This window comes from Schistocerca nitens, chromosome 8, assembly GCF_023898315.1.
Source record: "Schistocerca nitens isolate TAMUIC-IGC-003100 chromosome 8, iqSchNite1.1, whole genome shotgun sequence".
Lineage (NCBI taxonomy): Eukaryota > Metazoa > Arthropoda > Insecta > Orthoptera > Acrididae > Schistocerca > Schistocerca nitens.
The window spans coordinates 235,196,282-235,220,231 of record NC_064621.1 but is presented as its reverse complement, the minus strand read 5'-3'; the positions used below and the strand labels follow the sequence as shown (position 1 = coordinate 235,220,231).

Here is a 23,950-nt window from a genome sequence, read left to right as displayed (position 1 = left end):
GAGGAAAACTGATGTCCAAAATTTTGTTTTTGCACGACAATGCTCGATTTCACATGATAAACTGCACTAAAGAGCTCCTTAATTCATTCAAATGGGAAATTTTCCCTCATCCGCCCTACAGCCCCAATCTTGCACCAAGTGACTTCCACTTGTTTCCCAAGATGAAGAACTGGTTTGCAACACAGCACTTTGATGATGAACTCCAGACTGACGTGACTCACTGGCTGAAGTCTCAGGTGGCGGAATTTTATGATGAAGGTCTTTCAAAGCTTGTCCACTGGTATGATAACTGCCTCAATGTGTTTGGTGACTATGTGGAATAGTAGTATGTCAGTCGCTCTTTCAGATGTATTTCTTGTACTTAGTTTTTTTTTTAATGCCAACACGTGCCCTACTTTCTGAATAGCCCTTGTACTCATGCTCACTGTTTGGTGGTTGTGTCTGCCAAACAGTGCAGTACATGTTGCTCGCCAAACTAGTATGCTGTGCAAGCAGTCAGTCATGTGGAGTTGTAAAAGTTTGGAGAATGCTGTGAAAGTAAAAGCATTATTCTCTAGTAAAAATAATACATCCAGAAGTTATTCTGTGAATAAATTAGAGAAGTAACCAAAATATGGAGCCTGAATGCTTATTATGAGAAGAAGTTAGTAATTCTAAACTATAAAATTTAGGTGTCAGTATACCACCAACAACAAATATAGCACTACCTGTTCTACAACATTTATATTGAAAATAAGGTTTATTAACTACTAGGAGCCGTTGCAATTAAAAAACTTGAAATTTTGAACATTATTAGCATTTTTTTGTAATGACAATATAATTAGAGTAGGGTTGTTACAATTATACAAGAAATGTAGATGAATACAAGACAGTTAAGGGACATGGGTCAAATATAGTTTGGTTTGTGGGATTGAAGGGACCAGACTGCTAGGGACATCAGTCGGGGTCAAATATGTTGTCCTTGTAACATTATACTGTTAAATGTACATCTTCTCCTACACAAGCATAAAATGTAATTATAGAAAACCCACAACTTTAACAAGTACGGACCTCCAAAATATCGCCGATAAGAAAAAATAAATAAATAAAAAAATAAATAAATAAATTGAATAGACATCCTCATGATTCAAGCAATATAGAGCACATACCTGAAGCAAATGCACAATATGAACTAGTGGAAGGTAGTGTGTACGAGTGGCAGTCAGAATTAGAGGCTGTAAGAGAGGTAGACAGCTTGGAACAGACTTCAACAGTGGTGCTAGTTGTTCCACTACCCATGTTATTGCCTCACTTGTACAAAGAGGCACCTGGTCGACCATAAATGACAGAACCTATAAATAAATATACAAAGATTATTGTTATGACTACTTTATGAAACTCTTCAACAGTACTTTATATAAGAGCTTCAATTTTCGCCTTAAAAACTATCGACAGACTTTTTAAAAAATATTCAAAATGAAAGTAGGAACTTAATATTTACAGTGCTTGTGACAGAGAACAAATGCCCCCTTACTCCCCACTGCAGCAGGATGAACACAAACAAGATCGAAAAACACACAAACTCTGAAATATGATTGATACTCCGGCTTTTATGATATTTTCAAAATGCTTTCGTAGGGAGAAAGAAAAAATATATGCAAACAAGAAATGGATGCAGCAATACACTGTAGTGACAAAAGTCATGGAATACCTTCTTATATCATGTTGGAAATCCTTTTGAACAGTGTTGTGCAGCAATTCAACATGGCATTGACGCAACAAGTCGTTGGAAATTCCCTGCAGAAATACTAAGCCAAGCTGCTCCTACAGCCGTCCATAATACCGAAGTGTTGCTGGTGCGTGAACTGACCTGTCAATTGTGTCCCATAAATATTCAATGGGACTGATGTCATGTGATCTGATCGGCCAAATCATTTGCTCAAATTGACCAGAATGTTGTTAAAACCAATCACGAACAACTGTGGTCCAGTGACATGGCACATTCTCACCTACAAAAATGAAGTCCATGAATGGTTGCAAATGGTCTGCAAGTAGCCGAACACACCCATTTCCAGTCAATGATTGGTTCAGTTGGAACAGAGGACCCAGTCCATTCCACATAAACACAGCCCACACCATTATGGAGCCAGCAACAGCTCCCACAGTGCCTTGTTTCCAACTTGGGTACATGGCTTCATGTGGTCTGTGCCACACTCTAACTGTACCATCAGCTCTTACCAATTGAAATTGGAACTCATGTGGCCAGGCCACAGTTTTCCAGTCTCCTAGGGTCCAAGTCAAATTGTTATGAGCTGAGGAGAGGCGCTGCAGGTGATGTTGTGCTGTTAGCAAAGGCACTTGTGTTGTTCGTTTGCTGTCATAGCCCATTAATGCCAAATTTCGCTGCACTATCCTAATGGATACATTCATCGTACATCCCACTTTGATTTCTACAGTTATTACAAGCAGTGTTGCTCGTCTACTAGCACTGACAACTCTATGCAAATGCTGCTGCTCTTGGTCGTTAAGTAAGGGTCGTTTACCACTATGTTGTCCATGGTGAGAGGTAATGCCTAAAATTTGATATTCTCGGAGCACGCTCTTGACACTGTGAATCTCGGATATTGAATTCTCTAACAATTTCCAAAATGGAATCTCCCATGCCTCTAGCCGGAAATACCATTCTGCATGATCACATCCGAAACTTTTTCACGTAAATCACCTGAGTATAAATGACAGCTCCTCCAATGCACTGTCCTTTTACACCTTGTGTACATGATAATACTGCCATCTCTATAAATGCATATTGCTATCCCATGACTTGTCATCTCAGTGTAAGTATCTACAGCTGCTGAAGAAAGAAAATCTTGTTTGAAATATTGATTTAGAAGAAACTATATAGCAGAAATAGTTTGGAAGTAGCAACGGAGTAATAGCACAGTCTGAAATTCCAGAAAGTCACCAATAAAGAACTGCTGGTAGTAAAGAAATCATAAATTGGAGGAAGGGCACAAACAGAAGTGAGAGATACAGCAAGGTAGAAATAAGGCTGATGGTCAAATGCAAAAAAGAAAATATAAATTAGACGAAATACAATAATAAAAAGTACTTTTAGGAAGATGGCGCACTCTACAGGAGAGGAAAAGACAATACAGAATTATAAATTGTAAGTGGGTGAAACAACACTGTGGAAGAAACGGAGAGAGCAAGGAAAAAGGAAAGTGAGGTTAGCAAAGATTATGATCTGGGAGATAGCATAAGCAAACTACACAAAGTAGAGTCAATTCTAATATCTGGACTCTGGTAACATTGGTGCTGAATGGAGGGATCCATTCAATCCAAGTGCTAAGGTCTCTAATGTCACATTCCACAGCATGCTTAGCAAAAAGATACTGGGTGTCGCCTGTGAAGACAGTTTGCCTGTGGCAATTCTCTTTGGTACCCAGGTAGTGGCTGGCCAATATACAATGCAGGACAAAAATTACTGGTTGGCTGAATAATGAAATGGATGCTCTTAACTGTCTTTTCTGCAATTATGTATAACTTGATACAGTTACATTGACAGGACAAATAAGACAGCTCTTACATTGCAGCCAAACAATGGCATTCATTAAATGCAGTCTGATCAAATAATAATTTTACGTAAACAGATTTTGGTAAAAAGACGAAATTAGTTTAGATGATGATTAGTGTGTTAGGGCGCACAACACGAAATTAGTTTAGACCCAACAGAGTATGCACCATGTGTATTATTAATTACAAGTTGAGGCTGGATGCTTGATATCAATCTTCTTCTGCTGCTTATCCATTAATGAATGTTGATGACCACATGTTGCATCTTTCTTATGTGAACCGCAGTATGTAATAGCTGGTCCACACTTCGTAGTCCTGTCCACTGCTTTATACTGTTCAACCAAAATGTTCTTCTCCGCCCTTGTCTTCTTTTTTGTTCAATCTTCCCTTCCATTATTAACTGCAGAAGCATATATTTGGTGTTCCATACTACATGTCCTAGACATGCAGTTTTTCTTATTTCAAGCACTGTCAACATTTCTCACTTCTTGTTCATTTGTTCTAGTACTTCAGTGCTGGTTATTCTTGCAGTCAGCACTATTTTAAGCATTCTGCGATAAATCCACATTCCAAAGGCCTCTAACTTCTTTGTTGTTGTCATATGTCATGTTGTGATATCAATGTTTAAGCACAGATGGTTTCTTTTTGTGGGAAATGCATTTCTTATTCACCCACCTGAGTGCATCACAGGGCAAATCAAAGTTTCCGCTTGTCTGTTTTCTCTCCATGGCTTACAAGCTCTACAGAAGTTCCTTTGTGATGATTTAAGGCAAGTAACACTTGGATAATGTATGTGTTAACAGTGGGTTGTAACAGCCAATGTCATAGCAAGTTACTGACATGAGTCTTTGCAAACTCGCAAGAGTGCACAGTTTATTACACCTGTTATTACAGAAATCACCTGGGTCACCTCCGCTTATATAAACATGTTTTTGCTTGTTTCCATATGCATGGTGTTTCAGAATGAAAATTTGGGGTCAGACTCCTTACACCAAACCAAGAAAGAAATGTCCAGTAAACATGGGCCTAAAATGCAAACCTTAAGAGCTATGATCACTTGTTCATCTTCAATACTGTACCACAGTTCTTTTACTGCAAGCTCTTTGATTTCCATATTTTGGGAGGAGGTAGTATGGACCAAAACAAAAAAAGTCCAGTAAACATGAGGCCTAAAATGCATACCTTAAGAGTTACAAGCACTTTTCATCTTCATTTCAGCGAAACACATCTCTTCCACTGCACAAGTGCTCATAGCTCTTAAGGTACGCATTTTAGAACACATGTTTACTGGACTTTTTTCTTGTTTTGCTGTAAGGAAACTCATCCCAAATTTTTAAAATAGCATTTTGAAACCCCTTGTATACACATTGTCACTGAAGTTTCAGTGCACCATATTAACACAGAACGAAACTTCAATGTAATGCTGTAGCACATAGCCAATCGAGTGTGCTTCTCTCTCTCTCTCTCTCTCTCTCTCTCTCTCTCTCTCTCTCTCTCAGCACTATGTTGTCTGTAACATGTTAGGTGTCAACTTCAAAAGAATCAATAGATGCTCACTGCTTGATTTTATTCTCAACAGCATCTTTATGGTTAACAAAACAGGAACTATGATGACTACAAATAAAAATGAGAAAAATCAGTCTCTTACAAGCAGCTGATTGATGGGTGGCACATACTGCCCTCACTATGGCAGTGTTGTATGGTAAGTTAACTTGGAGTTGCAAATGGCACCAATGACTGCGTATCAGCTGCACACTTCACTGGTGCCTGTCCATTTCAGAGCATTGGAAGATGGAGTTGCATTAGTTATGGTAAAGATCTCATCAGGACTGGAAAGGAAGGTTGATGGAGCAGATTAGTACGAGTATAGGTGGGGGCAGGACTATGCGTAGTCAAATCCTATTTTTAGAGTAGATTACAGCAACAGGTTCCCCTACCTGAAAAATGTCTCCACCAGTTTAGAGATTTCTGTGACAGTTACAATGAAGATAGCTTGTATCACACTGCAGGACACAATCACCAGTAATAGGAAATAAAAGGTAAAAGGCCATACACTACAGAAACACATACAGAATTATCATCTTTCTTCAAATATAGTCTGTTGCAAATTAATTTTGAAAAACACAGTGGTACACATTACAGAGCACTGGTGTAGAGACACTGGTTCTATCAACATATGAAAGGGCAAGCTGTTACTGTAGAACTACCATAAATAGCATGGGTTTGTGCATTTATACCTGAAATGGGACACATTTGAAAGATAGTCAAAATCTGATCAAATTTATAGTGTTGTGGATGCAGGTGATAAGTGTGCTGCACTGTGGCAAGGAACAGTTTATCACGTGACACTGTAACTAATAGTGCCATTCAGTTGTGTCTTTTTAGCATACACTTTGAGTTGCACACATAACATTTAGTATCGATTTTCACATTAGTTTAGATATGGTGAACATATTTAAGCATTCAAGGATTACTTCATGATGGTATAAAGCAAACATTCTAAGTATTGCCTTAAAAAGAATCAGCATCAGTTTTTTGAGAATATAAATTTTTCTCAGGAGCATCCTCCACCACCCCACCCATGAACCATGGACATTGGTGAGGAGGCTTGCATGCTTCAGCGATACAGATAGCCGTACCATAGATGCAACCACAATGGAGGGGTATCTGTTAAGAGACCAGACAAATGTGTGGTTCCTGAAGAGGGGCAGCAACCTTTTCAGTAGTTGCAAGGGCAACAGTCTGGGTGACTGACTTATCTTGCCTTGTAACACTAACCAAAGCAGCCTTGCTGGGCTGGTACTGCGAACGGTTGAAAGCAAGGGGAAACTACAGCCGTAATTTTTCCCCGAGGACATGCAGCTTTACTGTATGGTTAAATGATGACGGTGTCCTCTTGGGTAAAATATTCTGGAGGTAAAATAGTCCCCCATTCGGATCTCTGAGCGGGGACTGCTCAAGAGGACATTGTTATGAGGAGAAACAAAACTGGCATTGTGCATATCGCAGCATGGAATGTCAGATCCCTTAATCGAGCAGGTAGGTCAGAAAATTTTAAAAGCGAAATGGATAGGCTGAAGTTAGATGTAGTGGGAATTAGTGAAGCTTGGTGACTGGAGGAACAAGACTTCTGGTCAGGTGAATACAGGGTTATAAATACAAAATCAAATAGGGGTAATGCAGGAGTAGGTTTAATAATTAATAAAAAAAATAGGAGCAAGAGTAAGCTACTACGAACAGCATAGTGAACACATCATTGTAGCTAAGATAGATACGAAGCCCACGCCTGCTACAGTAGTACAAGTATATATGCCAACTAGCTCCGCAGGTGACGAAAAGATCGAAGAAATGTATGAGGAGAAAAAAGAAATTATTCAGATAGTGAAGGGAGATGAAAATTTGATAGTAGGAAAAGGAAGAGAAGAAACAGTAGTAAGTAAATATGGAATGGGGGTAAGGAATGAAAGAGGAAGCCACCTGGTAGAATTCTGCATAGAGCATAACTTAATCATAGCTAACACTTGGTTTAAGAATCATGATAGAAGGTTGTATACGTGGAAGAGGCCTGGAGACACTGGAAGGTTTCAGATAGATTATATAATGGTAAGACAGAGATTTAGGAACCAGGTTTTAAATTGTAAGACATTTCCAGGGGCAGATGTGGACTCTGACCACAATCTATTGGTTATGAACTGTAGATTAAAACTGAAGAAACTGCAAAAAGGTGGGAATTTAAGGAGATGGGCCCGGATAAACTTAAAGAACCAGAGGTTGTAGAGAGCTTAAGGGAGAGCATTAGGGAATGATTGACAAGAATGGGGGAAAGAAATACAGTAGAAGAAGAATGGGCAACTTTGAGGGATGAAGTAGTGAAGGCAGCAGAGGATCAAGTAGGCAAAAAGACGAGGGCTGGTAGAAATCCTTGGGTAACAGAAGAAATATTGAATTTCATTGATGAAAGGAGAAAATATAAAAATGCAGTAAATGAAGCAGGCAAAAAGGAATACAAACGTCTCAAAAATGAGATCAACAGAAAGTGCAAAATGGCTAAGCAGGGATGGCTATAGAATAAATGTAAGGATGTAGAGGCATATATCACTACAGCTAACATAGATACTGCATACAGGAAAATTAAAGAGACCTTTGGAGAAAAGACAACCACTTGTATGAATATCAAGAGCTCAGATGGAAAACCAGTACTTAAGCAAAGAAGGAAAAAGAGAAAGATGGAAGGAGTATATAGAGGGACTATACAAGAGTGATGTAATTGCGGGCAATATTGTGGAGATGGATGAGGACGTAGATGAAGATGAAATGGAAGATACGATACTGCGTGAAGAGTTTGACAGAGCACTGAAAGACCTAAGTTGAAACAAGGCCCCGGGAGTGGACAATATTCCATCAGAACTACTGATAGCCTTGGGAGAGCCAACCATGACAAAACTCTACCATCTGGTGAGCAAGATGTACAAGACAGGCGAAATACCCTCAGACTTCAAGAAGAATATTGCCACGTAGAGGAAGGTGTAATTAGATGAATGACGAACACCAACTTCACTTAACGAAGATTTATTCAGCACCTGCACATACAAGAGTGTGGAGCGATCTGCTTCCGGCCAGAACACATACGGTATATATACAGCTACAGAACATTCCAGTACAATGATTCTTGCCATTTGTGGATACTTCTAGAATGTACTCAAACCAAATATAGAATTTAAAATGTTTCAGTTCAGGTGAGTTTTAAACTCACGACCATACATGCAACAATTGAGTATCATAACCACTACATTACGGTGACTGCACTACTCGGCTTCTTCTGCGACATTGCTCCCTCCTCAAGAGGACAGCGTCTCGGTATTACGTCGTCCTAGTCTGGGAACAAGTCATCGGTAATGCATACTCCGACTCCCGATGACTGATGTTTGCCCTGGCAGTGATCTGCTTAGAACTTCTTGCCGCTACGTCCTTCGGTACCTTTCACTTGTTCCCTGTTGCTGGAGCTTCAAATTTACCCTGGGTTGCAGGATCCTTATAGGGCTTCATTCAAAGGATGTGGCGTAAATTCTGTGTTGTCTTGCTTGGCCATGTTGTAGGCAAACGTCTCAAAAGGTAGCACGTCATCCCAGTTGCTCCGCTCAACACTATTGCAATGTTGGCCAAGGTCTTATTAAGGCGTTCCGTAAGCCCGTTAGTTTGCAGATGGTAGGCAGTCATCATGTGATGAGTAATGTTGCACCGATGCTTTATCTCTGTCACAAGATTCGATTGAAAAACTTTCCCTTGATCCTTGGGGCACCGTGTTTTAATACAATGTCTTCTACATTGAATTTGGCTACCTCGAATGCTCCAGCTGGTTTCACAGCTTTTGTAATGGCATAGCATGTCAGATAATCAGTGCAAACAATAATCCATCTATTGCCACTAGCAGACATTGGAAATCATCCAACAAGATCAATCCCAACACGCTGGAAAGGTGTTTCGGCTGGTGGTATTGGTATGAGTCGGCCAGGTGGTTTCTGAGGACCTACCTTTCTCCTCTGGCACTCTTGATAGTGCAACACATAGTGACGGACACTCCTAAATAAACTAGGCCAGAAAAATCTCTTGCGGATCCTATCGTATGTCTTAATAAATCCTAAATGTCCGGCGTCAGGTGTGTCATGGAATTTCTGTAGAACATCTAAACACATGTGTTTAGGAATCACCTCTTTCCAAAAAGATCATAGTTTTTCTTGCAAAGTAATCCATTAACTACCTTAAATTGTCCTTTCACATCCTCTGGCCGATTTAAGGCAAGCATAATTTGAGATAATTTGGCGTCCTCCTTCTGCTCAGCAGAGAGCCTAGAGTGCAGCGAGACAGTCACTATCTTCATCAAAGTCTTGATGGTCTTGCACAGGGTTTCTTGAGAGACAGTCGGCATCTTGGTGTTTTCTTCAACTTTTGTACACTATGGTAATCTCATAGTCTTGAAGGCGTAGTGCCTACCTGGTGAGTCGGCCTGTTGAATCCTTAAGACCTGTCAACAAACAAAGTGAATGATGGTCTGTAACAACTGTGAACGGCATTCCATAGAGATACTGTCAAAATTTGCACATGGCCCAGATCACAGCAAGACATTGTCTTTCTGTAGTTGAGTAGTTTAGCTTTTGTAAGTGTCCTACAAGCCATAGGCTATAAACCCTCTCTTTTCCATCCAAAATCTGCACCAGAACAGCACCGATCCCATATACACTGGCATCTGTGTGTAGTTCTGTAGGTGCTCTCTCATCATACAGGCCAAGTACAGGATTAGTCATCACAGCTTTTCGCAGCACACTGAAAGAATCTTGTTGAGCATCACACCAGATAAATTTAGCATCAGCTTTTAACAACTATTGGAGTGGCCTGGCTTTGATACAAAAGTCTTTGATAAAATAATGGTAATAAGAACATAAGCCGAGGAAGCTTCTCACATCTCTAATACTTTCAGGAGGAAATTCCGTTATAGCTCTCACCTTTTCTGGGTCTGGCCGCACACCTTCATTTGACAAACAGTGCCCAGATATTTTGATTTCTTTTGCTCCAAAGAGACACTTTCTTCGATTAAGTTTCAGTCCGGCTTGTTGGAGACACTTAAGAATGGCCCTCAGTCTTTTTACGTGTTTATCAAATGTCTGAGAAGACTATAATGTCATCTAAACACCAAAGACACATCGTCCACTTCAGGTGCCTTACAGGATTATCCATCATTCATTCAAAAATTGCTGGTGCATTACACAAACCAAATGGCATTACCTTAAACTCATACAGGCCCTCAGGGGTAATGAATGTAGTTTTCTCAAGATCAGCCTTACCTACTTCGATTTGCCAGTATACTGAGTACATGTTCATGGTTGAGAAAAACTTAGCCCCCTTCAGTCAACATTGTGTATCGTCAATTCATGGAAGAGGGTAAACGTCCTGTTAAGTTATCTTATTAAGCTTCCTGTAATCAACAAAAAAGTGCCAACTGCCATCCTTCTTCCTGACGAGAAGCACAGGTGATGACCATGGGCTTTGTGAAGGCTGAATGATGTCATTCTTCATCATTTTCTATACCTCGTCGTGAATTATTCGACGTTCCGCTGCTGACACACGGTATGCTCTCTGGCTTATTGGTTGATGGTCTCCAGTGCTAACCCGGTGCTTCACCGACAAGTTGTCTAATTTGCTCTTCGCCTGTGGATTGAAGCATTCAAAGAACTCTTGAAGAATGGCAAGTAGCTGCTTCTGTTGTTTTTTTTAGTGAGGTCTGGCGATAGTCAAGCTAGAAGATCTTGTCTCATAGTGGTAGCACTAATTTCGCCCACAGACTCAGCATGGGAGGTTTCTATGACACTCAGATGTTCTGCAATTAACGGCTCAGCATTTGCTATGCACATGCGTATTGGAAGAATTTGCGGTTCTCGGCGACAGTTAACTATCCACAATTCGCCGAATCCATTCTTAAATGAGATGGCAGAGGCTGGGATGAGCAAGTTATTCTTCAGTGGTATGCTTCTCTTGCATTCCACTACAAGACCCATGGGTTGATGCATGGCATGACACATGACAGCTACCTTTCTAGCTCTTACTGCAGGAATGATCACTTCATCCAGCACACACAGTCTCCACACTCTCGGATGCGCATCTTCCTGTCCACAGTATCTCATCTCGTCTAGCATAATCTTCGAGCGACCACAATCTATAATTGCCTGAGAAGCTTTCAAAAAGTCCCATCCGAGAATGACGTCATGACTACACTCTTGTAAGACGAGGAATTCTAAGGGTTGTGTATGGAAATTTATATCCACATAAATGGTACATCTTCCTTTAGGGTTTACATATTTCCCATAAGCCACCTTCAGCAGAGATGTATTGTTGTCAACAAATACGGTTTTCTGCAACTGGCGATTGTACTTCTCCGAAATAACTGAATATGATCCTCCAGAGTCCACAAGAGCTTGGGCAGGTCAGCCATCCATGAGGATACTGACGTAGTTTCCTATCATTTTTGTAGTGATAGATGGCAGAGGATTTTTCTCTTCGGCGGCCTCATCTCCAAGGAAGGTCGTACCCTTTAGTTTTCCAGGTTGCGGCGTATAAGTGATTGGCTGGAGCTTCTAAATGGCGATGGAGACCTTGATCGGCATGTCAGGGAGCGTCCTCTCCAGTGGCTAGGTTGCGGGGATGGTGACCTACGACGTCCTGCACCCACATCATCTTGTTCATCTTAGTTGTCCCGGAGTTGGCGTCAGCTAAGATCGGGCTGCTGTCTTCTGGCACGGGCGTCATCAAATATCCACCGCCTTTCTCAACAATAGTGCACCACATGTCCCGGTCGTCCGCAGTGGAAACATACTGGTTGGTTATCCTGGGTCCTCCAGACGTCAGTCTTCCATGGTGCCCAAGCAGGTTCCTCATGCGGCATTGTAGGAACGTAACTTCGCCTGGGTCTCCACTTTTTTTTACCGTTTTGAAGGGAAATGAAGGACAAGAGACTGGGTTCAATGTCTGTCTTACTTCCTCCCTTACAACCTTTTGAAGTGTCTTGGTTTTTTGCTCACCGTACAATCCAAGTGCCTTCTGAACTTCCTCTCTCATTATCTGACAAAGAACACTTGGGAAATTAGTTTCTTCCTCCATCACAGACATCAATACGAAATTTGGAAGCCGTTCAAACTTCTTGCCTGTAATTCTTTTTAGATGCATTGTCTCGATATACTGGCACCATTTTATGAGTCGTCTGCTCTCGAAACCTCCTTCAGGAGTAGGGCTTGATACATGTTCTCAGCAACACCCTTCATGACATGTGCAACCTTATCTTCCTCCTTCAATCAAGGATCCACTATTTACACAGCTCCAAGACGTCTTGAATGTAGGATGCTGTCGTTTCTCCTGGACGCCGTGCCCTGCACTTTAATTTATCTACGGTCTTGCACTTCTGTCGTGTGTCGCCGAAATACTTGCGCAGTTCCACCTGGAATACTTCCCAGCTTGTGAACTTCTCCTCGTTGTTCTCATACACTTGCTTGGCAGTGCCCTCCACGTAGAAAAATATGTTAGCCAAACACACTGTGTCATACCATTTGTTAAATTTGGCTATATGCTCATATACCTTCAGCCACCTGTTTGGATCTTGGCCATCGTCACCAGAGAACCCGGTAGATTGTCTCATGTGGTGGCATACAGTTGCTGTCATCGAGGTGTCCTCCTCTTCTTCTTCTTCTTCTTCTTCTGTATCCGGTAGATTGTGATCTGTTGAATATGGCTTGAACTCGGGTTTTTCGCCATGTAAACGGCGGCTCTGTCGTGGCCTGATGGGAGCCACTGTGTCATCGATAATGTGCAGTATCGCAAGTTCCTATACCCAGCGCATCCACCAGAATAATCTCACATAGAAGAAGGTGTAATTAGATGAATGACGAACACCAACTTCACTTAACGAAAGTTCATTCAGCACTTACAATACAAGAGCGCGGAGCAAACTGCCACCAGCCAGAACACATATGGTATATATACAGCTACAGAACATTCCAGTACAATGATTCTTGCCATTTGTGGATACTTCTAGAATGTACTCAAACCAAATATAGAATTTAAAATGTTTCAGTTCAGGTGAGTTTTGAACTCACAACCATCCATGCAACAATTGAGTATCATAATCACTACACTATGGCAACTGTGCTACTCGGCTTCTTCTGCGACAATATAATAATTCCAATCCCAAAGAAAGCAGGTGTTTACAGGTGTGAAAATTACCAAACTATGAGTTTAATAAGTCATGGCTGCAAAATACTAACACGAATTCTTTACAGACGAATCGAAAATTGGTAGAAGCCGACCTTGGGGAAGATCAGTTTGGGTTCTGTAGAAATGTTGGAACACGTGAGGCAATACTGACCATGCGACTTATCTTAGAAGATAGATTAAGCAAAGGCAAACCTACATTTCTGGCTTTTGTAGACTTAGAGAAAGCTTTTGATACTGTTGACTGGAATGCTCTCTTTCAAACTCTGAAGGTGGCCGAGTTGAGGGACATGAAAGGGAAGCAGTGGTTGGGAAGTGAATGAGACAGGGTTCTAGCCTATCCCAGATGTTATTCAATCTATATATTGAGCAAGCAGTAAAAGAAACAAAAGAAAAATTTGGAGTAGGAATTAGAATCCATGGAGAAGAAATTAAAACTTTGAGGTTCGCCGATGACATTGTAATTCTGTCAGAGACAGCAAAGGACTTGGAAGGGCAGTTAAAAGAAATGGACAGTGTCTTGAAAGGAGGATATAAAATGAACATCAACAAAAGCAAAACGAGGATTATGGAATGTAGTCGAATTAAATCAGGTGATGCTGTGGGAATTAGGTTAGGAAATGAGACACCTAAAGTAGTAGATGAGTTTTGCTGTTTGGGCATCAAAATAACTGACGATGGTCAAAGTAAAGAGGATATAAAATGTAGACTGGCAATGGCAAGGAAAGTGTTTCCGAACAAGCGAAGTTTGTTAACATCGAGTATAGATTTAAGTGTCAGGAAGCCTGTTTTGAAAGTATTTGCATGGAGTGTAGCCACGTATGGAAATGAAATATGGATGATAAATAGTTTAGGCAAGAAGAGAATAGAAGCTTTCGAAGTGTGGTGCTACAGAAAAATGCTTTAGATTAGATGGGTAGATCACGTAACTAATGGAGTAGTACTGAACAGAACTGGGGAGAACAGGAATTTGTGGCACAACTTGACTAGAAGAAAGGATCGGTTGGTAGGACATGTTCTGAGGCATCAAGGGATCAACAATTTAGTACTGGATGGCAGTGTGGAGGGTAAAAATCATAGAGGGAGACCAAGAGATGAATACACTAAGCAGATTCAGAAGGATGTCGGTTGCAGTAAGCACTTTGAGATGAAGAAGCTTGCACAGGATAGAGTAGCCTGGAGAGCTGCATCAAACCAGTCTCAGGACTGAAGAGCACAACAACAACAACAACAACAACAACCAAGGAGCATCAGAAGCACAAACAGTAGTGCCTTATGTGGCACAGACCTCAGCATTAGCAGTTACCAGTTTAGGCAATGGCTTGAGCATGCGGCTAGTAACAGATACAGAGAGAGAAATGGCTCCAAAATGCTCCATTGAATTGTGCAAAATGCATCATGCACCTGCCTTCTTACTTGCTCTCTACTAAAGTATAGGAAAACTTTTGAAATTATTTGAATTAACAAAGCTTGACATCTCATAACCGGTTTCAGGCTAACATGCCCATCTTCAGATGGCTAAAATTTTTCATTGCACAGATGCTTCGATCAACAGCACATTGTCTGCTCCACAATACAGACCAAGAGATGGTGATTTGTTTTGTTGTGGCCCATATGGTTTTCTAGCTGAATGTATATGTTCTTGAATGGAGAGTGACACAGTAATTTATTTGCAATATATATGTACTGTGTGGAAATCAAGAACATATACCTAGAGCTAGAAAACCATAGGGGTCACAACAAAACAAATTGCATCTACTGCAATGTATTGTGGAGCAGACGACATACTGTTGATAAAAACATCCGTGTATTTGTGGCTGGTTGTGTCATTCACCAACTATCATTAATGGCCGCGGTGTTTACAAGACACGACATGGATAAAATAAAAACAATATTATGTGGAGGTGCGAACATAAACAGAAGTATTAAGCATAAAATACCATACGTTTCCTACTATCTCACCCCGTATGGTACGTCTCGCCTCACCAGCAGTTCTGTGTGACTTTCCCAAAATCTACCCCTTTTCTAGACCTTTCCAGTCCTTTTCCTTCACCCACCTTCCTTCCCCTTCAATCCTTCTGCCTGAAGAAGGAGCCAGTGGCTCCAAAAGCTTGCCAGTCACAATAATCTTTTATGTGTGTATTCTGCCACCACTTGGTGAGTAGATTTTTTATCTATCCACTTAAACCGTTCTGAATATTTTTTGGTGTGGTACAAATGGTAAGCAGTGCTACAAGGGCAAAAAACACTATTCATCAGCCTTAAACTATGTTCTTACAGATACCAGCACAGAAACTTGCAGGGTATAGGTAAAAGAGTTAGGCCTCAGCATTCGCTACTGCTAAATAATAAAGCTAAAGGCAGTCTTGGAAAACCCCACTGCACGTCTACAACATAAACATCTCTAAACAACGAATGACATACTACTTCAAGGATTTTGGCAAACTAAACCTTGGATGAAGCATATACAGAAAACAATGTAGATGCAAAACTCTCTCAATTCTGTACACTTTTCGAACTAATGTTTGAGGGTACAGTTCCAAAAATTGGACATTTCAGCAACTGGATACTAATCAGTCAACTGAGGCAATTAATGATCTCAATAATATTTTGAAAAGTATAGATTGCTACTCACTGTAAAGTTAACATGTTGAGCTGCAGACAGGCATGAAGAACACACTGGTATATGTTTAGCTTTTGGCCATAGCCTTCTTCAGAAAAGGAAACACACACAGCAACAGACACACACACACACACACACACACACACACACACACACACACACACACATACAAGCAAGTGCACCTTATGCACACATGCTGCCATAGATGGTGGGCATCTGTGTGTGGGGTATGCCAGCTTGTGTGAATGCATCCGCGTTTTCTTCTCTGAAGAATGTTATGACTGAAAGCTAAATGTGTAACAGTCTTTTCTGTGTGCCTCTCTGGAGCTCAATGTGTCATCTTTAAGATAAGTATCAATCCTCTATCCTTTTCATAATATTGTCGATATTCCGACCTAAACTTTCCATTGTTTGACTTTAAAAAACACTGCACTAATTCATAATGGATAAATCATCACAGTTACAGAATGACATACATAATGGTACTTTTTGCTGCAAAAAATCCATTTAAAGACAAAATATATATAATATAGAAAATAAAAGATAGTACAATCAGGTGCCATAAAATAAGAAACTGGAAAAGGAAGACCTGTAAAGTACCATACAAATCAAAGATAGTGGCACTAGATTAATAGAAAATCTACATTAACAGAGAAATTATGAAAAAGTTTTTTAGGTATTGCAGAGAAGCTGCCAAAAATATTCCCTAAAACAGCTGTAGCACCCATAATGGACTATGCAGCCAGCACAACAACATTGTATCTTACAACAAATTATGGAGTTGTGAAGACAATGCAAAAATTTAAAAAAAAAAAATGAGGAGTCAGCAGGGCTATACAAATTGTCAATCTCTGTTCTGAATTCATGCACAGACAGCACAGAAACTTCATTAACAAAGGTAAGGTATTTTTCTGGAATACTAAAGCATGATCAAGTTGGGCCCCCTACGAAACAAAGACAATGCAGACAATACTGAAAACTACGGGTCAGTTAAACTACTCTCATCATTCTCAAAAATAATCAAATTAATTATGAAAGGAAAATAATACACTCAATCATGAAAGACAGACTAATGAGTTACCAATACAAACTTCTTAATGAAAGGTAGCACAAGTACAGTAGTGGCCTTTAGTGAGTTCTTAAAAGTGATATTTAAAGCTCTTGACTGGGATGACTGTTTTATGACCATATTTTCAAACCTGTCCAAGGTTTTTGACACTGTTGACTCACAAAATATTGTTAATAAAATTAGAAGTAATAGGTGTAAAAGGAATAGCTAATGCATGGCTTCAGTAATACCTGGAACATACAGTTCAAAGTATATAGGTAAGCCACACTTCATATGAAGTTAATTTATTAACCACTTGAAATATGCCCAAGTAGATTAAAAAGCTAACTAAAATGCATTTATTTAAAAAGGCAGTCAAAAACGTATCTCTAAAACAAATATTACTTGGAGAGCTGAGAGTAAAGGTTAATAAAAAGAAACTGACAACTAAGAAACCTCTGTCACGTTATAATAAACATTCACAATAAAATGCTTGTTACAGGAAAATCATTCACCCAAAGCCTGTAGAGCATAATACATCTCATTTATCGTGAGGGGATACTGACACAGGTGGAGATGTAACAGAGGTGTAGCAGCATAACCACCATCATAAAGTCATCTGCATGTGTGTGTGGTGTATCCAGTGATTTATTTTGAGAGACATAATTGGCAATGTACAATATTTCCCAATCCTATCGAACTAAACTGTTTCAAATGTGTGTCCCAAGAGCACAGAACACTAGATGCATCCTGAATGAGGTAGAAAATTTACTAAGACATTGGTCTTGGGAGGACTGAGGCTCATGTTGTTTTCAGCCATCCTGTTATATGTTTTATGTGATCATCTAACTCACTGAACCTAAATGCCGGGATGGTTCCTTTAACGAGTCCAGTCACTGGTCCTTTCCTCATCAAACACTTGGGTATATATTACTATGTTTCTACATATTACTTGTGTCAGGCTGACAAAACCTGTATCACTGTAAAATGAACATTGAATGAATAAATTTCTATAATGTGAAAACACACACATACACTCACGCAAATGCAACTCAGGCACACCTGACTGCAGTCTCAGGCAACTGAGGCCACACTGCAAGCAGCAGCACCAGTGCATGATGGGAATGGCAACTGGGTGGGGAGGGATAGTAGGGTAGGGGTGGCGGACAGTGACATGCTGTAGCGGAGCACACAGGGACAAGGTGGAAAGAGGGTAGGGCAGCTATGTGCAGTCGGGGGGTTAGAGGGCAGTAGAGAGGAGGGGGGGGGGGGGATAGCGGAAAACGAGAGAAGTAAAAGGACTGGGTGCGATGGAAGAATAAGGTCCATATAGTGCTGGAATGTGAACAGAGAAGGGGCTGGAGGGGACAGGACAGTTACTAACGAAGGTTGAGACCAGGAGGGTTTTGGGAACAGGATATACTGCAGCAGAAGTTCCCACCTGCACAATTCCATAAAGCTGGTGTTGGTGGGAAGGATCCATATGGCATCCATATGGAGCCTGTGCCATATGGATCCTTCCCACCAACACCAGCTTTTCTGAATTGCGCAGGTGGGAACTTTCCCTGTAACCCTCCTGGCCTCAACCATCGTTATTCATTGTCGTTTCCCATCCGGCCCCCCCTTTCTCTGTTCACATTCTAGCACTACACAGACTTCATTCCTCTATCACACCCAGACTTTTAACTTCTCTCCTTTTCTGCTACCCCCCCCCCCCTCTCCCTCGCCAACCCTCCGTCTAACCTCCCGACTGCACATAGCTGCCCTACCCTCTTTCCACCTTGTCAATGCGTGCTCCCCTACAGCATGTCACTGTACGCCACCCCTATCCTACTATCCCTCCCCTTCCCTGCCCCAGCCTCCTCCTTACCCCCCACCCAGTTGCCACTCCCATCATACACTGGTGCTGTTGCTTGCAGTGTGGCCTCAGTTGGCTGAGACTGCAGTCATGTGTGTGTGAGTTGTGTTTGTGTGAACGTGTGTGTGTGTGTGTGTGTGTGTGTGGTCTATAATTTTTTGACAAAGGCTTTCCTGGCCGAAAGCTATATTTGTGACAGTCTTTTTGTCATGCCTATCTGCAACTCAGCATCTACGCTATATGATGAGCAGCAACTTTCCTTTTCACAATGTTCTTACAATCCATCCTGGATTTTTCATTGTTAAATTTCTATACTACTACTATACTACACACATATACTACTGTGTTGGGTTGTGTCTTTTTGTCTATCTTGGTTGTGATATTTTCATTATGTTGTTGACATCAGATTACTTGCATACCTGTCACCTTGTTTATGATTCTGCTGCTATTGTATTACATTCACTTCATTTTTTAACCAGTAACTCTCTACTCACCTAACCAGAAATCCCTGACTTCCCACCACTTCACCAATCCCCATTATGTCAACCTATCCATTGATCTTTTCAGGTTTCTAACCTACCTGCATTATAAATGGACCTAACATGACACAGCATAACACACCTTTTTTGTTTTCTCGCCCATTCTAAAGACAACATTCAAGTTAAATTAGGCAACACTGCGGGAATTAGATTAGGAAGTGAGACACTAAAAGTATTAGAAGAGTTTCGCTGTTTGGGCAGCAAATTAAATGTTTATGGCGGAAGTAGAGAGGATGTAAAATGTAGAGTGGCTATAGAAGAAAAGTATTTCTGAAAAAGAGCAATTTGTTAACATCTAAGTTAAGTTTAAGTGTTAGGAAGCCTTTTCTAAAGGTATTTGTCTGGAGAGTATCCTTGCATGGGAATGAAATGTGGGCGATAAACAGTTCAGACAAGAAGAGAATAGAAGCTTCTGAAATGTGGTGCAACACAAGAATGTTTAAGATTAGAGTAGACCGAGTAACTAAAGAGGAGGTACTCGGTCAAATTGAGGGAAAAAAACAATTATGGCACTTCTTGGCTTGAAGAAGGAATTAGTTGATAGGACACGAGGAATCACGGAATTGTTAATTTGGTAATAGAGGGAAGAATCGCACAGGGAAACCAAAGCAAGACAGTAAATAGTTTCAGAACAGATGTAAATTGCAACTGTTGTTCAGGGATGAAGGGGCTTGCACAGGATAGACTTATGTAGAGAGCAACTAAAGACCAACTGAAACTACAGAACTGGCTGCTGCTCCTCTTCTAAAACCTTAAATTGATTTCACCTCTGAACTGTGATGAGGAGGTGGAATCAACATAATACAAAAATGAAGGTAAGGAAAACATTGTTGATACTTTGTTAAAGAATCCTGAAAGAAGGTTGTATACCTGGAAGGAATCTGGAGACATAAGATAGATTAAATAACTTTACAACAGAGATTTATAAAGATGATTTTACATTCCATGGCATTTCCATAAGCAGATGAAATCTGTGTAAGTTGAAATAACCAGAGCTTGTTAAGAGTTTCAAAGGAGGTATTAGGCAATGACTGACAGTAATAGGTGAATAAAATATGTAAGAAGATAAATGGAGTGATAAAATAATAAATGCAGCAAATATACAACTAGCCAAAAAGAAAAAGCTCAGCAGGAATACTACGATAATACATAAGATACTAAATGTAATTGATCTAAAGATAAAACATAAAAATGATGCAAGAAAAAGGGAATACAGACAATGCCTAAAAATGTGATAGACAGAAAGTACAAAAAGGCCAACAGAAATGGCTAGTGGAGAAATGAAATCTGTAGAAGCATGCATGACTGCAGGAAAGAGAGGCAGCATACATCAAAATTAAAGACATCTATGGAGAAAAGGGAAGCAGCTGCATGAACATCAAGAACTCAAATGGCATGTCAGGACTGAGCAAAGAATGGAAGATTGAAAGGTGGAAGGAATATAAAAGTGTATATAAGTGAAGTCCACCTTTGTTGCTGAGTGGTTGCTGCATGTGACTGCCAGGTAGGGGACCCAGGTTTGATTCCCTGTACTCCCAAGGACTTTTCCTTAGTGGGAGGACTGGTGCATGGTACTCAGCCTCATGAGGCCAACTGAAGAGTTACACAAGCGATTAGTAGTGGTTTCAAGGTAAACAAACTTAACAATGACCAGGAGAGCTGTGTGGTAACCACATATTGCATCCAATGACGCCACTGGCAGAGGAAGACACACTGGTCGGTTAGGTCTAATAGCCCATCTAGAGCCAGACTGTGCAACTTAAGCTTTACCTTATATAAAGGAAAGAATCGTGAAGATAATGTGATAATGCTATGGAAAGGGAAGTGGAAGTAAATGGATATGGTATGAGGGTGCAATATTTTGAAAAGCATTTGACAGAATAGTGAATGGTTAATAGGAGTAGGAGGCAATAGGAGTAGATTCTCTCAGAATTATTAAAATCCTTGGGAGAACATACCATAATGAAACTGTTCCATATGGCATGTATGATATACAAGACAGTCTTCCAGAAAAATGTAACAACACCAATATCAAAGAAGTGATGTGCTGACAAGTGTATTATGGAACCATCATGTTTAATAAGATATAGTTGCAAATTACTAACATAAATTATGTATTGAAGAATAGAACAACTGATAAAACCAGAATGTGATAAAGATCTGTTTGGGTTCAGGTGAAAATTACAAACAATGAGTTACTTTAGAAGACAGATTGAAGAAAAACCTACATTTATAGCATTTGCACACACAGAAAAAGCATTCGATAATTTTAATTGGAATACATTATCTGAAATTCTGAAGTTATTAGGGATAAAATTCAGGGAGAGAAAGGTTATCTACATCTTTATAGGCAGAAGTTAATAGCAGCTGAAGGAATGAAAGGGAGGCTGTAGTTGACAAAAAACTGAGAGAAGTTTGTAGCCTAGTAACCTTATAACTAAATCTTTACATAGGCCAAGGAGTTAAGGAAACCAAGGAGAAATCTGAAAAGGATATAAAGTTCGGGAGAAAAAAAAAAAAAAGATTTAAAGCCTAGTAATGACAATGTAATTTTGTCAGAGATGATAAAAGAAAATGGAAGTTCAACTGAATACATTGGACAGCGTTCCTAAAAGTGATCATAAAATGATCATCAACCAAAAATAAAACAAGGATAAGGGAGTGTTACATAAAAAATCTTCCCCCATGAACCATGGACCTTGCCGTTGGTGGGGAGGCGTGCGTGCCTCAGCGATACAGATGGCCGTACCGTAGGTGCAACCACAACGGAGGGGTATCTGTTGAGAGGCCAGACAAACATGTGGTTCCTGAAGAGGGGCAGCAGCCTTTTCAGTAGTTGCAGGGGCAACAGTCTGGATGATTGACTGATCTGGCCTTGTAACATTAACCAAAACGGCCTTGCTGTGCTGGTACTGCGAACGGCTGAAAGCAAGGGGAAACTACAGCCGTAATTTTACCCGAGGACATGCAGCTTTACTGTATGATTAAATGATGATGGCTTCCTCTTGGGTAAAATATTCCGGAGGTAAAATAGTCCCCCATTCGGATCTCCGGGCGGGGACTGCTCAAGAGGATGTCGTTATCAGGAGAAAGAAGACTGGCATTCTACGGATCGGAGCGTGGAATGTCAGATCCCTTAATCGGGCAGGTAGGTTAGAAAATTTAAAAAGGGAAATGGATAGGTTGAACTTAGATATAGTGGGAATTAGTGAAGTTCGGTGGCAGGAGGAACAAGACTTTTGGTCAGGTGAATACAGGGTTATAAATACAAAATCAAATAGGGGTAATGCAGGAGTAGGTTTAATAATGAATAAAAAAATAGGAGTGCGGGTTAGCTACTACAAACAGCATAGTGAACGCATTATTGTGGCCAAGATAGACACAAAGCCCATGCCTACTACAGTAGTACAAGTTTATATGCCAACTAGCTCTGCAGATGATGAAGAAATTGATGAAATGTATGACGAGATAAAAGAAATTATTCAGGTAGAGAAGGGAGACGAAAATTTAATAGTCATGGGTGACTGGAATTCGTCAGTAGGAAAAGGGAGAGAAGGAAACATAGTAGATGAATATGGATTGGGGGGAAGAAATGAAAGAGGAAGCCACCTTGTAGAATTTTGCACAGAGCATAACTTAATCATAGCTAACACTTGGTTCAAGAATCATAAAACAAGGTTATATACCTGGAAGAATCCTGGAGATACTAATAGGTATCAGATAGATTATATAATGGTAAGACAGAGATTTAGGAACCAGGTTTTAAATTGTAAGACATTTCCAGGGGCAGATGTGGATTCTGACCACAATCTATTGGTTATGAACTGCAGATTAAAACTGAAGAAACTGCAAAAAGGTGGTAATTTAAGGAGATGGGACCTGGATAAACTGAAAGAACTAGAGGTTGTACAGAGTTTCAGGGAGAGCATAAGGGAACAATTGACAGGAATGGGGGAAAGAAATACAGTAGAAGAAGAATGGGTAGCTTTGAGGGAAGAAGTAGTGAAGGCAGCAGAGGATCAAGTAGGTAAAAAGACGAGGGCTAATAGAAATCCTTGGGTAACAGAAGAAATATTGAATCTAATTGATGACAGGAGAAAATATAAAAATGCAGTAAATGAAGCAGGCAAAAGGGAATACAAACGTCTCAAAAATGAGATCGACAGAAAGTGCAAAATGGCTAAGCAGGGATGGCTAGAGGACAAATGTAAGGATGTAGAGGCTTGTCTCACTAGTGGTAAGATAGATACTGCCTACAGGAAAATTAAAGAGAGCTTTGGAGAGAAGAGAACCACTTGTATGAATATCAAGAGCCCAGATGGCAACCCAGTTCTAAGCAAAGAAGGGAAGGCAGAAAGGTGGAAGGAGTATATAGAGAGTTTATACAAGGGCGATGTACTTGAGGACAGTATTATGGAAATGGAAGAGGATGTAGATGAAGATGAAATGCGAGATAAGATACTGCGTGAAGAGTTTGACAGAGCACTGAAAGACCTGAATCGAAACAAGACCCCGGGAGTAGACAACATTCCATTAGAACTACTGATGGCCTTGGGAGAGCCAGTCATGACAGAACT

At 40.4% G+C, this 23,950-nt stretch overlaps 1 protein-coding gene across 3 annotated transcripts in view; it reads right to left on the bottom strand.

The window, feature by feature from the left end:
* LOC126198548 (AP-5 complex subunit beta-1-like) overlaps positions 1 to 23,950 on the bottom strand; it is a 153,104-nt gene that overhangs the window by 99,843 nt on the left and 29,311 nt on the right. For all 3 annotated transcript variants that reach the window (XR_007540085.1, XM_049934969.1, XM_049934970.1), the window contains exon 7: positions 1,149 to 1,331. Coding sequence is in view for 2 of the 3 variants with exons in the window: in XM_049934969.1 (XP_049790926.1) it covers positions 1,149 to 1,331 (183 nt within the window). In the remaining variant the exon portion in view is untranslated. The remainder of the gene's footprint in view (positions 1 to 1,148; positions 1,332 to 23,950) is intronic.